General features: G+C 36.5%; 1 protein-coding gene across 3 annotated transcripts in view; it reads left to right on the top strand.

The window, feature by feature from the left end:
• Positions 1-15,638, top strand: part of Arhgap15 (Rho GTPase activating protein 15) — a 638,684-nt gene that overhangs the window by 303,272 nt on the left and 319,774 nt on the right. For all 3 annotated transcript variants that reach the window (XM_021155709.2, XM_029472910.2, XM_085834942.1), the window contains 2 exons: positions 8,033-8,131; positions 9,236-9,359. In XM_021155709.2, coding sequence (XP_021011368.1) covers positions 8,033-8,131; positions 9,236-9,359 — 223 coding nt within the window. The remainder of the gene's footprint in view (positions 1-8,032; positions 8,132-9,235; positions 9,360-15,638) is intronic.

Below are 15,638 nucleotides of genomic sequence, written 5' to 3'. Positions count from 1 at the left end.
TGTGGCTGGGTTTGTGTCCAAGTTTCTTTTACTATAGCCTGTAGAGGACCTACTCACACCAAAAAAACTAGGACATTGTGGTGAAGGCTCCATTCAGGCAGGTATCATCTTAATTTCTCTAAGTTCCATTTGCTATATGGATGTTTTCTTTGGCAATGGAGCCTCACTGTCAGTTTTTAGAGAATGATCTTTTGTCCTAGCATCAGTCCTAGCATTAGGTCATTTAGAGATTACCCTCTGCCAAAAACTCAATCAAATGCAACCCAGTCCCACCATTGGAAGCCTTGCATGGCTACAAAAAATTGGTCATTTCAGACTCCATGTCCTCCAATGGAGGACACTCCAATTGGAGTCGTCACTAGGGTCACCCTCATACATTCCAGGAAGTTTCCACTTCACTGGGTTTTTTAATTTTAAAAATAAATCTTCAAATTGAGACTTAATTGAATAAAAACAAATAGTAAGTCATTTCACTTTGACAATGATGGAGACAGCAGGTACCCAAATGTCAAGTGACTGGATGAGTTAATGGGAAAGCGTTAATGTAGTACATGGTGTAAGTAGACTTGTGCCAGGAGCAGCAGGCTAGTGGGACTGGGGATACACATCCTGGAATGGTTCATTTATGTTGAGATGCATACTCTTCCCAAGCATCAAGAACCAATGAACTATGCAGATAACATGATACCCCATCAGCTTTGTTCCATCACTTGTTCATATGAGCATCATAGGTGACTGCAGCTCAGGGGAACAACTGTGGGAACTGCTGAATTGGCCTCTAATCACTTGGGCAGTGTTCTTTTATGACTGTTACAGGGACTATTTCTCAATACTTAGAACACTCCAATACAGATAAATAATGAAGGTGATTTTTGTTTGCTTGTGTGTGTGTAAGAGAGAGAGAGAGAGAGAGAGAGAGAGAGAGAGAGAGAGAGAGAGACATGTCTATGGAGTTTAAAAATATTGCTAATAAACACTTGACAAGGGACATGGGTATGAGTGTGCACTACAGGGCCAACTTCATTATGCAGAACAAACCTCAGATGGAAGGATTCATGGACCAAATTATTTAAGTGTCAAAAGTACAGCTCAATTTCAATTAAAAAGCATTGTTTCTTGAAAGGCTGCCCTTAAACCTTGTATTTCAGAATGCTCCTGAGATCTGTCGAGTGTGTAGATCAACATTTGTTTACTTTTCATTAAATAAGAAATTGCTTACATGGGCAGGTTATGTTGCTGTGATGACACCGCTGAGGTTTCCAATAAATGTGTATGCAAATCAATCACCCCAATGCATTGAAAACATATTCAATAAACATCTGGAAACTAATGACTACACATTTGTTGACAGAGTGGGAGCAGTGGAAATTCAGGATGCATTGGTAGCCAGGCTTAGTTAGAGGGTGCAAAGGTAGGAACAGTTCATGGTGTCAGAAGGAACAGGGCAATTATAGCATGGGTTTCAACATCTTTTAGATATGTAGAACATTTTCTGTCCCTTAAAACAAATATTCCCTAAGAAAGTATAAAACATTTTTCTGACTTGCAAAGTTTTTGCAGTCTATCATTTAAATTACTTAAATAAAGGGAGCTTTACTGCTCCCCAAAGTGAGAATATAACACCCTCCATGCATATGAGCTTGATCTTCTTGACAGACCAGAAAAGTGTTCGTGTGTGCCAATTAAAACAAAAGTGAGTCCCTAGTGGCTTGTTCCTCACACAACTTCTGAAGACTGCTGTCATTGTTTGCTAGGGTAACCCTGACTAAGACTGCTCTCCAAAGCAAACAAAGGTTTTTAACCTTTCATGACAGATGGGGGTTACAAATGCATTTTAATAAGAGAGTTACCAAAGCAACATTTTTTTGTAATCAGCATATATTTACTTAACATCTAGCAACACTGGGAGCACAAGATAGATATGTTCTCACAAAAATCACTAAATGCTTTAACAAGGAACATTCTGGAAAGACACATTAAAGATCATTCACTTCTGGGTGATGTTTCATCCTTAAAGTTAGCTTTGCTCTGAAAAGTTTAAAAAAAAAAACCTGTTAGGAGTTACTCAAGGAGACTGAATTTGAGATGGATAGACTTGATTAGAGAATCTTTTCAGTGGTTATAAATGCCCTAGAGACCCAGGAAGTGATCTAGAAGTATAACCACAATGACCTGCATTTGATCATCAACAGCAATGAGTATGATGCAAGATTAAAACAATGTTAATCTGAATTGTTTTTCCTTATAAGCTTTTATTGCTTCAATTTTAGGTCTTGCTATCTCATTATGACATAGTCAAAATATACATCTATTTTATTCACTGAGGATTAAATAAAGATATGGCCAAATTTAATATCACAAAATAATTCATGTTCACTTCAAATAAATGTAGTATATTTTGACATAACTTTTTATTTCTACTTAATTTGATTCAAGTGAAATGATACCATGAAGCCCAAAGTATCTCCAAATGTAATAGTAATCGCATTTCCTTCCTCTTACTTGTTTCTAGAAATGCTATAGCCATATCATTTAATATGCCTTGAGGCTCCTTGGTCATTTGGCATATTTTATTATACATTTCCTATGCATAATTTCAGCATACTTAAGATGGAATATTTTCTTGGTTCTTTGTCAAATGCTAATTCTAAGCAAAATGTGAATGACATCCATGCAATTGCAGGGTCTTTTTAGTTGTTTCTATCATTTGAAATTTCTGAATGCCTCAGATTGGCCTTAAACACTTTTTTTTTTCATAGCAAAGGAGTAGTTATTTACAGAAAGAAGAGAAAAAAAAGAGATAAATATCAGGATATGGATGTTGTTAATGTTTTTAACACTCATTCTTCAACATATCAGTGAGCAAGTGAACTTGTTTGTCTCGGATCATTCTCCTAACTTCTGTAACTGAAGTGAAATCATCATGAGCCTTTTCTGTAGACACATGTAGTTCTCCATTGGATAGAACTGTGTGCTTTCAACTGTTGCGCTAGAAATCAAGGTCTTTGTAATCTCTTAATTCTATCACTTGAAGTGATGCCAATGTGATAGAATGGCATCAACATTTTCCTCATTTACAAAATTACTTTACAGTGTAGAGAAACTGCACTGGAGATGTTTACTAAGTTCTTTGAGATCGGTAAAACTGGATACACTTTTCATGACACGTGTAGTGTCAATACCCTTAATACCCTGACCTTCAGACACAATCAACCTTTTAAAATAACCAATCAAGGCCAACAGTTATACAGAATTCCAAGATGTAAGTGTAACCTCTGTAATCACTCCCTCCTTGTCATGAGCACGGTCTGTGCTACTTACACTGGAACCTAGAGTAAGTCATTTTCTATGGTTATATATCTATATCTATATCTATCTATATTTATATCTATATATACATTACATACATATATATTACATCCACATAGCCAAACAGATTACCAGTTAAGGGTGCTTTCCCCCTGTCCTTCATTGAAAATTCTTCAGTCCTTGTTTATAACTAGATGTATAATCAACTATGAACATACCATAGACGTGGAATTATCAATAGCATTTATTCTGCAACTGAAAAGATGATGTTTCAGAAAAAGACTCAGGAGCAAAGTGATGCTCTTTGATTTCCACTGACTGCCCTATGCATGTTTGCGTGTTCAACTGGAAAAAAGTCAGTAATATTCATAATGAACAAATTATTAAATATAGTTTTCTTGTACATCGATGCACCCATTGGTAATTATCATATTTATTTAGCTACTATTAAATTCAAATGTGTACAATGGTTAATCTCTGTAGCCCTGAGCAATCTCGATTTTATTCTTTGTTATTTTTAATTTTCCCCACTCTGCACAATAAATGTATATCTGATAAGCATAAAGAGTGATGATTTAAAAAGAGTTCATTTCCATGCTAATAAATAAAACCACAGAATATTTTTATTACTATAAATGTCATTATATATAGTATGTTTTCATCCAAATTAAAGCCTAATACTCCCTTATTGCTGGAAGTGATACTTGAAAACATCAGAATCAACGTCAGCTAAAGGTACAAATACAACCCCTTAAAAATATAGACCGTTACTTCTGAGGACATTGTCAGTTTACAATATTCAATTCTCTTTTTTAAAAAAAATTGTTCCACCACAACTCCTATCTGTGGAATATGAAGGTTATAAAAAACAGCCTCTGTCTTTGGAGGGATTGCAAAGACACAGACCGATGTGCCAAGCTCATGGGAAACTGTTGTCAAATGGCTTTCAGAAAAGCCCCAGGAATGTGCCTGCTCTGTGTACTGGTCAGTGGACTGCTTATATAATTTTTTGACATAAATCCGTTGCAAAGTGGAATTGAGATGGGTCTACCCTTCGATTGAAGCTGCTTGAGGCTTTCAAGGGGCAATGGTGGAAATTTCCAGACACTATTGCTGTGTTCTCCCTCATCATTTACTATTTTAATGAACAAATGTTGTTTGTACACACACACATCCAAGAAATGTTGGATTCAGTTTCTCCAGACAAAAATTTAAACAAGTTGGTTACCAACAATGCTAGTGAACTTTCCAAGTGCTGCTTTGCTGACTTGAAATTACCACAAGGCGCGTGCGCGCGAGCACACACACACATCATAGTGCCTGGTAGAGATGCAGGATAAGATGAAAGTGGGATGCAGAATGGAGGCCAGCAGCTTTTTCAACAACCTGTTTTATTTTCTATAAGTTTTGACTTCTTTGCCTTAAACTTGCATTTACCAAATAGCACACGAAGAAGGGGCACATTGCATGGTTTACCAGAAGACCCCATCTGTTCCTTATTGTGCATCAGCATAGACTGGCATCATGTGTTATTCAATCAGAAGATTTAGTAAATGTTACCATGTTTACTGATGTCCTCCTCCACTGCCACCACCACCACTGTCCGTGTTGAAAATCCAGTTGCTCAGTAAGCAAATATGATTCACAATCCACTTCTCAGAAATTCGAAAGAGGCACGAATACAAAAATGTAACTTGAAAGGCTGAATTAAATGCACTTTACTGGGCAGGGATTTGAAAAGTACTTTTCTGTGTGAGTCTGGAATAGAGCAGAACAAAGTCAATTACTGGCTGTAATTAAGAAGTGGATGCATTTAAACTGTAGAGAGCAGCAGCAGTCTTCTCCACACTGCTGCCTAGGAACTCCAAAGATTACAGGGAAGGCAGAGAGGAAGGTATGCGCAGGACGCCTCTGCTAGGGCAATTCAGAGGAGCTGCTTTCACACGTCCCCTGATTTGAGCTTCCCTGAGTGGATTTATAAAGCACTGTTTATGGATGATTAATGCAGTAATATATTTAGACAAAGAAACTTTTAAAATGCAGCTTATGTTTGGCTATGTGAGCAGAAAAAGACCCATTCTGAAGTGTGCATCTAGCATCAAAACAGTCAAGGCAGTGTTGGAAACTGTTTACCACAGTTTGAACTGTTTACCACAGTTTGAATTTACTAGGGCAAGAAATGGACTATGCTGCCTCTTTTGTAAACCTTCAGAATATAGTAAATCTAATTATATTTTTTCTTTTCCTTTCAAATGGTGTTCCCTTTATAATTTTAATAGTGTTTTATTTATACTGGTATAAAGTATTATATTATGCTGTACTTTGTGCTTTGCAAAGTCATTTCTCTTTATGTATAATAACAACTTGTAATATGTATAAAATATTCATAATCAAAACATTTAAATTTAGAATTAAGGTAAAAGTTGAGAACACTACTGGATTTCGTGTGTTAGTTACAAGCGACCTCGTGTTTTTAGGTTTTAGCTTCTGAGTCAATACTTTAAAAAGTAAATATTTGAGATTTTATATAAGTAAGGAGCATTGAAATGGCATTTAGGTAATTAGAAAAATATTATCCTGGCTTTCTTCATGGGCAAATGGCTATTTTTATCCATTCCAAACTTTACATGCCATTTGAGTTCAAAAGAATGCGAGAAAAAAGACTAAGTAGCTCCAGTGATCGGTCAGATTTCAGGATGGGTAATTAATTCTACTACTCGCTAGCTTTTCCTTTCTTTTTTTTTATTGAATATTTTATTTATTTACATTTCAAATGTTATCCCCTTTCCCAATTTCCCCTATGGAAACCCCCTATCCCATCCTCCCTCCCCCTGCTTCTATGAGGGTGCTCCCCCACCCACCCACTCCTGCCTCCCCTGGCATTCCCCTACACTGGGGCAAGGGCCAGGACCAAGGGCCTCTCCTCCTATTGATGTCCAACAAGGCTACATATGTGGCTGGAGCCATAGGTCCCTCCATGTATACTCTTCGGTTAGCTTTTCCCTTCTTAAAATGTGGCCGCTTCTCTCTTTACTGAAGAAGGAACCAGAATGGCCACAGAACTCCTGTCCCCTAAGAATGTGTGCTTGGCAGTCCTGAGTACTATTGCATCTCTCTAAAGGTTTCTGAAAATAAATAATAAATACATATATATGAATGTATTGTATGCAAACAAAGATTTTTTTTTAAATCCCAAGATCAACATCAGAAATTTCTGGAACAAAATGTTAGTCTATGTGAGTTCATATAGCATTGATAGTAAATCTAGAGACTATAGGTCATTCACTGTGTTAAAGATTTTGTAACATCTTAAAACATATTCATCTTATATATAGTTTAGGTTACAATGTTGAGGTGAGTCAATATAACTGTTGAATTTATACTAATAAATATTAATATATACTGTGTTGCTATTTATTTGCCATTGATACTGATCCAAGAGTGTCAAAATCTTTAGACCAAATAGCCAACACATGAACATATACTGTAATAAATATTCAAACAATTAAATATACTTGTCTACATTAATTGAAATTATAACCTATTTATACCTTTAAAAACATTCAAGATACTGGTGTTAAATGTTGCCATAAAAAACTACCGAACCTGCAGAAAAAGTCATTTGGGGTTAGCACTGTCACATTATTGACAGAATGATAAAGCCAGTCTGAAGTGTGATTTGTGATGTTTCCGAACCTGTCGCACATTTTGCCATTCATCTATTAGAGCACATAAGCCCGGCTGACTGGATCCTGATTCAGCTTCTTGAAACGCCAGTTTTATAAAGTTCTGTAGTCTGGCTTGATGTGTGACAGTTGCTAAGAAATGTCGGTCCTCTTGTTGAAAAAAAAAATGTCAATGATACAAAGGGAAAATCTTCACAGTTCAAATTGATGGCCTCATACAAAAAGCATGGCCACACCTACCCTAACCAAATTTTCCCCTAAAGGAGCCCTTTATGTAGGAAATCCAGAGCATTGTTTGCTGTGTTTCTATATGGCTATATCCTCTCTCATTTCTGAAGGGAAAGATCCACTGTGATGAGGATGGTTAGTGGTACTAAGCATTGCCAACCACTTAACAGCACTGGGAGGCTGGAAGCAATGTTGATTTGATACTTTCTAGCTAAGGTTCAAATATGCAAAATGACCTTTCTTGTAATATACTCCCTTTGTGAGGAAACTGGCCTTTTATGATTTTCCTATAGAGCTTTACTATAGGAAGGCAGAACCAGCCAAATGTTATTCACCAGAATGACCTTTTGCAAAAGTAGGCATTAGGCTCTTTGGTAAAAATCTGTTTTGGGGGCCTCCATAAAAGGAAATCAAATATAGAGATACTATTAGATTTGAAAGAGCCAACAGCACGCACAGAACGAACTCCAACACACTCAGGTGCATTTTCTGTTGGCTTTTAACTTATGTGTGTACTGTCTGCACCCTTCAACTTCCTGACTTCATTCTCCTGAAATTAGAGTAACTCACCTTTAACCCTGCTCTGAGTTAACTTTTCTATTATTAAAAGAATCATGTATTTAATATGGCATAAAAAAACAGTTTATAGAGAGGAGTTCAAAATGACAGCATTCTCCTTAGTTCCCAGAAAGACAATTGCTGGAATACAACAAATATGTCCACATGATGAACTTGTCCTTGAAGGTGATATTATTAATGTAAGAAATATATCTAACATGGTCTTCTTACCTGTCCATTTTTCCTCTCAGATCACAACAGTGTCAGGAAATGAGTTCCTTCTACAGTCAGATATTGACTTCCTCATATTGGATTGGTTCCAAGCTATCAAAAATGCAATTGACAGATTGGTATGTATCTGTTTGGGCTGTTAACATTTATTAATTAAAATGTAGTCATTTAAATCTTACTGTTCAGGCATATAACATTCACACATGTAAATGGATCTTATGTCTGAGAGATGCTAGCGATTTTAAGCTTAATAGAAAGCACGAGGAACTTTCCTTCCGACAAGATTTGTGAGGTAGACACCATTTCATCTTTCAAACGAGCACTGTTCTTATTCTGGAATAGAGCATGGTCTCCTTTTTCTGGAGGTTGTGGAAAGCACTCAGGTGCTTGAAAACTATATTTTCTGTTTATTGTAGTATCTGACATATGTTATTCTGGAAATTAAGTATCTTTGTATCTGCGACCATAGTTACTGTTATAATACCACAAGGAAAAATCATTCACACGTAATGTTATTATTTTCCAACTAAGCTAGAATGATCTTCTCACAAAAAAATTAGATACCTAGAACGTTAGAAAAATAGCTCAAAGTATGCATTCAGAGTACATGTTTTTAAGGCTTAAATAATTTTACTTTTATTTCACTTATGTAAATATATAATGGAAAAATATTCTTGAGAACTTTTAGTATGCTCTAAAACAGGATAATGTATTTAAACCCTTTCATTATATCTCTTAAAAGATCAAACTGTACAAATTAAAATTGTTTTTCCATACTATCTACAGAATCCCCAATATATAGACAATAAAACATGGATTATTATCTTTAAGTATACAATATAAGGCCAGAAAAACTTTAAACACTGTTCGCATTTTCCCGATGCATAATTTGGGGAAGATGGTTTTTCTTTTTCTAGATCTTTTCCTTGTCTGTTTTCTCAGTACTAGTAATGTTGTCTATGTGTGGGCCCTGCTGAATTCCTGAGAGGATTAACTGAGTTGATATATGTACAGTTCTTTGAATAATTCATAGCATTTAGTAAGCACTATTTGGATGCATGAATCAGTATAAACACTGTGCTTAGAATACAGGCCATTACCCAGCCACACACACACACACAAAATTAACTTACTCAAAAGACCGGTTAAATTTAGCATCAAGATAAGACACAAAACTGGCGTATTCTTTCTTCCTAGTAAAAGGTACTCTCTATTATTTCTAGCCAAAGAATCCAAGTTGCGGGTCCCTGGAGTTGTTCAATTTGCAGAGATCCTCAAATTCTGAACTGCCGAGTCATGGCCACATCGATAGAAAAGAACAGAAACCAGAACACAGGAAGTCCTTCAGTAAGTGTTTTCTTTGACTGCTCCTTTTACCTCTGTCTAAATGCAGAGCTCATGAAATATAAATGTATTAAAATGAGATTTAAGCCAAAGCCAGGCTACTTTGGAAGATTCGTAGCCATTTCTTACCTAGGGATTCATGCGCTGGAGGGCAGTCTGGGCATTCGGCTCACATCATTGTTGGTAATATCTTTTGAGAAAATAATTGTTCCAAGGTCATGGTCTCTGCTTACAGCAAACCTCTGAATCTCTGAGTAATCACCACAGAGTTCAGATTGGTGATTGATTCTGAGAGTGGGAAATGTCAAGCATCTGGCATGCTGACCATTTGATTTTCATACATTAAAAGACAAGAGTGACCATCAGAGTTGGCCCAACTAAGCCAACAGCTTTTGCACCAGTCCACACTTCCAGAAAACCAGGGAAATTTAGAAATATACATTCCAGAGTGGACAGGAAACATGAGACCTGAATGAAGGGGTTATCGAAGTTACAGTGAGTTCTGCTTCCAAAGCAATTGATTAGGAATAACAATAACTTATAACACTTACATTATGCTCTTCAAAACTTATTTCTTTAGCCAGCCTGCTTCTTCCTCAACAAAAGAGGATGATTAAAACATGTCACATGTAATCCACACAGGAAAACCGAGCACTAGACTTCGGAAAGGACATGTAGATATATTTCATATCAGCCAAGTCTGTCTTTAAAATTATAGCATCTTCCCTAAACCTCCCACCCAGCTATTTTTAACCATTTTTTTTCTAAATGGAAATATAGCTATATCCTAGTTTTTGAAACTTAAGGACAAGTCAGTAAGTTAAAGAAACACCAATACATGAGGTGTAAATAAAAATGTACGGTAAATGAATATATTTGTTTGTTTATAACACATAGGGGTCATTAGAAAAGATGTGGTTGTGTATGTGTGGCAACATCTCTTTCAAAGATGAATGATTAAGACCCAGCGTTCTAGAGGCTGATGTTGAATTGAGGTCCTTTTGAAAAGAGGGAACTAACTGTCAAGGGGCCTCTGCCATAGTTTTCTCCAGCTACCAGAGACAGATTCAGCAAATCATCTGCTTAATGCTGCTGTTTAAGAAGGTTGTAACTGCCTATGGCCACAAAGTCCATTGGGTGTTGGTGAAGACTCATCAGTGCCTTTTTAAGGGCTATTATTTGGAGTTAAATTCAATAGTATTTTCCTTTAATTCTTGAGTTTCTGTCTTTTGTTGCACCTGGGATGAGGTATAAGGGAACATATCTAACACAGCCTTACAGAGTTAGGATTCAGTTATGAGTCAATACTTAATGTTAATTATGTAAATATTTTGTTGTAAACGCACAAGAGTTTGTGATGCAGTGATTAGCGGATCTGCAATCTGAGATTTAATTGAAGTTGTGGAAGAAAACTTGACATGCTTTTAAACCCTGAAGCAGTGTGTGTGTGTGTGGGGGGGGGGGGGGGGATCACAAAGGCATGTTTGAGAAACTGAGGCTGACAAATGCAGCACTGAACAGTAATTACATGAAAAGTGTTAGAATGTTTCCTAGAAAAAAAAATTCTATTAAAAGAAGAGTCAGTCTTTCTCTATAGTTAATGATCCCACATTAGAAAAGAATATTATTTCCTAAAAGAGCAAAGTCTTTCTTAAAGATAACAAATGAGGCAGGTATTTTTTCAAGTCAAAATCTCCTTGATTGAACAGTGACTTTTAAGGTAAAACAGCCCTAGCCTAAGACAGCACTTTGTAGGTACTATTCTCTAGGTGCTGTTCCAAGCACTTATAATAACTGGGTGGTCCCATCCATCCAAAGAGATTGCTGCCATTTTTAACCCTAGATTGTAAATGTGGAAGCCAAGCCATCTAAAGTGTGGAAGACATTTAAGAGACACATGTCAAACTCAGGCAATCTGCTTTTACAACCTGTTCTTCTAACTATATGCTGCAGTTACGTGAACAAATAAAAGCTAATCTGTTTCAAACTTGGACCTGGGTGGACATTTTCTAAAAAGTGAAAATAAAATCTATACACATCAGTGCACCTAAACCAAAGCCCAAACACTTTCAGATAGATTTTCCTAGTAAAATAAAAGGGCTGCTCAGTATTTAATGCTAATCCTAATTTTCAAAAATATTCTTTTTTCGATATCGTCTCGATTATCTACAGTTGCAAGACTTCTTTCAAGTTAGGGCATAGTTAGTTACTCTCTACACCAAGTTACATCTAATCTCATGCTTGTCTTAATTTCACTTGGAAGCCATAGTGAGTAACCTATCCACACATTATTAAATTAGACGATGAGTTTAAAATAGTTACTAGCATATTTATATTTGATTTTTAAAAAACTTTTTTTCAAGTAAGAAGTCCCACGTATGAAGCCCTTCTGAACTAGTCCTTAGATTAGAATGCCCAAAGATTAAGGTTCTTAAATCATATATTAAGTTTTAAGTCACTGTCTGGGGATTAAGTAATTATGTGGAGTCGGATTCACAGTAACTTCTTCCTTATTAGTAGTCCAAGCACAAACTGTATTGTCTGTTTGCTGCCTTTGGCTTCCTGTGCCCTTGATGTTCCCACGAGTTTTGTCGCCAAGATTGTAAGCAGATAAAGCCAGAATTACTTTTTTAAAAAGCCATGTGAACATCATTAGCAGCTAACAGGTGGTCATGTCTTTGTCCAGTTTTTTCCGTTTAACATGGGAAAAATATGTTTTCCCAATGAGTGAACTCAGAAAGTTGTGTTAAAATACACTTTCCTTTAAAAAAAATATGATTCCAACCTGCCAAGGCTATCAAGTACTAATCGGATATTTTAAGATATCAGTTGAGTCTAACAGACAAGAAGCCAGAAAATTCAATGCAAGGGCCAAATCACTGTGAGAAATTCAGGACAGCAGCCTGGGATGAGAGTAGGAGGTCAGGTCTCTAAGGAGGGCTGCTATGGAAAGTGAAGAGTCAATCAAACATAGTGCTCACAGATTTCTCCAAGGAAAGCGAAAGTATCTCCCACTGATGGGAGAGAGAAAAGGCCCAAATATAATCATGGCATCCGATTACTTTGGAGAGCTTTTTTAACTTTTTCCAAGAGTTCCTTTCCAGATCTATAAAAATGGGTCCGATAACATCCTTCTAGGATCATGTGAAAATTTGAAATTAGAGATGTAAATACTTAGTTCACAGCAGGCACTCAATAAATAGGAGCTCTTTTATTATCCTCTATGTCTCCAAGCAGATGGCACCAAGAAGGGTATGAGCCAAGGGTGGTGTCTGATGGAAGGCTGGAGCAGGGCACACATACTCTGCATCCTCCTCCCCAAGGGTACAGGAAATACAGGAGAGCAGCCAGAATTGGAGACGAGAGTCATAGCTGCAAAAGTCTAAATGTGAGCAGCTGGTCCTTCCCCTGGCACCTCACCAGGTGAAAATGGCAGCCAGGGCATTCTTGGGAGCAGCATATCAGGACCCAGTAGAAGGGAGCCAGGAGATGCCCTTGATTACCTAATGCCCAGAAGAGCACGTCATTAAGAAGTCCAGCTTCAGCATCCAGCAAGCACTTCAAACAAAGCTCTCGTTTATTCCGTTACTCACCGCCATCGAATACGAATCTTGTTTCTTAACAAATACCACTAAAATTCACCTGCCTTTGCTTTAAAATAAGGACCCGGTCGAAAATGTGATCCTTCTGCTGTATTCTTTCTCTCATGCCTATAACATTGCTAAACTACAAAATCTGCAAGTCTGAAGGATAAATTTTATATAAAACACTTTCAACCTTATAAATGTACACACTCAAAAATAGCACATATTTTAAAAGTCACATGGTACTAGAACTAAAAGAAAATGAATTTCCCCTTAGATATTTTAATAAGTTACAAAAAATATGTTTTGGCAAAAATTTTAAACTATTTTAGTGTGGTTCTCTCAATTTCAAATACTTAATGATGACTCATACACCATAATGAAGTTATAGGGATGAAGATAAGAGTAGAGGTCTTGAAGGAGAGCCTAATACAATGGTAATAGTTGAAAATCTGTGAATCTTTAGTGTGCCATGCAGTAGTCATTATCTTGTCAAGTTCAAAAAAGATTGAGAGATAAGTCATGATATTTTGCAATAATCTAAATAACCATAGTTCTCAACAGCAATAGCTAAAATATGACCTCATAGTAAACTGGTTGCTTAGATCCTCACACACTTTCCTAAAGAAATCATACACAAGGTAAAAATCACATTGGACCTTCCACAGCCATTTACAGTGCTATCTTTAAGGAGCAGTTTATTCTGTCTTTGCCATACCTCTTGCCTTGAGAACTGGGACTTCCCAGTAATATTTCCCTACAGCTTGTTTCCTCTTCTCTCATGCCTACCACTCCACCAAAGCAATGGGGATCTCAGAATGTTTCTGTCCAGAAATCTTAAACCCTGAGCAATACCGGAAGTGGCAGGGAATGTGATGCAGTAGCTCTAAAGCAGAATGACCAGGATGGAACAGAGAACATAAAAGCTGGGGAGGAAGGCTTTGCAGGGTATAAGGAAGTGAGTCTCCAGCAAGGCAAGAAATGGATACAGTGTGTCTTAGTTAGGGTTTCCTTTGCAGTGAAGAGACACCATGACCATGGCAACTCTTACAAAGGACAGTTCATTGGGACTGACTTAGAGTTCCAAAGGTTTATTTAATTATCACCATGTTGGGTGTGGCAGTGTGCATGCAGACATGTTTCTGAAGATGGAACTGAAGGACAGCTGAGTAAGACCATGTGTCATACTGGATGGAGCTTGGGCATATATTACCTCAAAGCCTGCTTCTACAATGACATGCTTCCTCTAAGAAGACCACAACTATTCACACCACCACATTCCTGGTAGAACAAGTCTGACGGGATCTACGTGGTGCATATATAATCGATTATGATACTATCTTTTTCATCTTTTTTGTTTGTAGCTTAATGTTTTCTATTAAACACTGACACAAAGTTAAATATTAAGTATTTCTGTAATTCAATAAAAGAGTATTCACACTTTTAAACTGCAACATTAAACTTTTAAAGAAAGACCTAATTTCCTTTATGATTTATATTAAGGCCTTTAAAACATAATCTTAACTCATTGTTTTCTTACTTGTGACCACAAACCAATATTTTTTTATTCTTATGACCCTTATAGCCTTTATGGGTAAGTATCTATTTAAGAAAATAATATGTTTTTATTAATAGAAAACTAAAAAGTCCTATTAATTTCTCTGATAAACATGTAACTAACAATTGTTAAAACACACACCAAGAAGCCTATCCTGGAGTTTCATAGAATATATATAATAAAGATTTCTTATCATGAATTTCATATGAAACAGTGTAACCCTGCCAATGATTGAAAATATTAAGATGAATAAGCCATCTGCCAAAAAATAGGAAACAATATTAAATTTGCAAAGTTCTAGTTCAGAAGACAAATAAATCAAATCTAGTTAAAAATGAAAAAATATTTTACTGAAAAAAACAAAACTTACATTATTAGCATAGTTTACTATGGGTGATCAAGTCATTGGAAGATTTGCAGGATAAAGTCTCTCTGTTTAATACTTTGTTTGTTCTCCCTCCCCCCACACAAAAAGGAAGTACATCACTTCTGGTACTCATTTTATTCAATAACACTTGAGGAAACCTACTGAACAAAAATCTAAAGAATCAATAACTTCAGTTATTTAAAGACTGTTTGTTCATTGTTCATTTTTCATAGGCTAAGGAAGTTCTTCATTGGAAAATAATTTAGATGGTTCAAAAATGTATATTAAAAATGTTATTAAGGCTACTGTTTAAATTCAGAAGAGGAAACCAGTAAAGATTAGATACATACTTGACAAAACCAGGCATCTATGTGACCTTCACTATTCTTCTATGAGTCTTCATGGTAGCTAGCAGAAAGTCTCTACTTTTGTGGGACCCATGGATTGTAATTTCTTCAAAACATTTAGTTCCCCATGAATCATTAGATACAAGACTTAGTTATGAGCGGAGCAAAGCAAGTTCTGATTAATCTCTTGTTTCCCATCAAAGGAGCTGATCTTACCCTCTGCCCTTTGATCACCCAGGGCCATGTGTCTGGAAGCATGAGCTATTCTCAAGTCCATGTAACCCTACAAGTGCACCATTGCCAGATCACCCATCTTCCTCCTGACCCTGGCAGTAACACTGTGACCATATTTCTCCTGAGATGAACTCCAGTTAGTCAATTTCTGATTTCATTAGGTCAAGTGGCAATTTTCTTTCAATAATAGGC

This window comes from Mus caroli, unplaced genomic scaffold (genome assembly GCF_978045245.1).
Source record: "Mus caroli unplaced genomic scaffold, Mus_caroli_1 scaffold_2, whole genome shotgun sequence".
Taxonomy (NCBI): Eukaryota; Metazoa; Chordata; class Mammalia; order Rodentia; family Muridae; genus Mus; species Mus caroli.
This window is presented reverse-complemented; position numbering and strand designations above follow the sequence as displayed.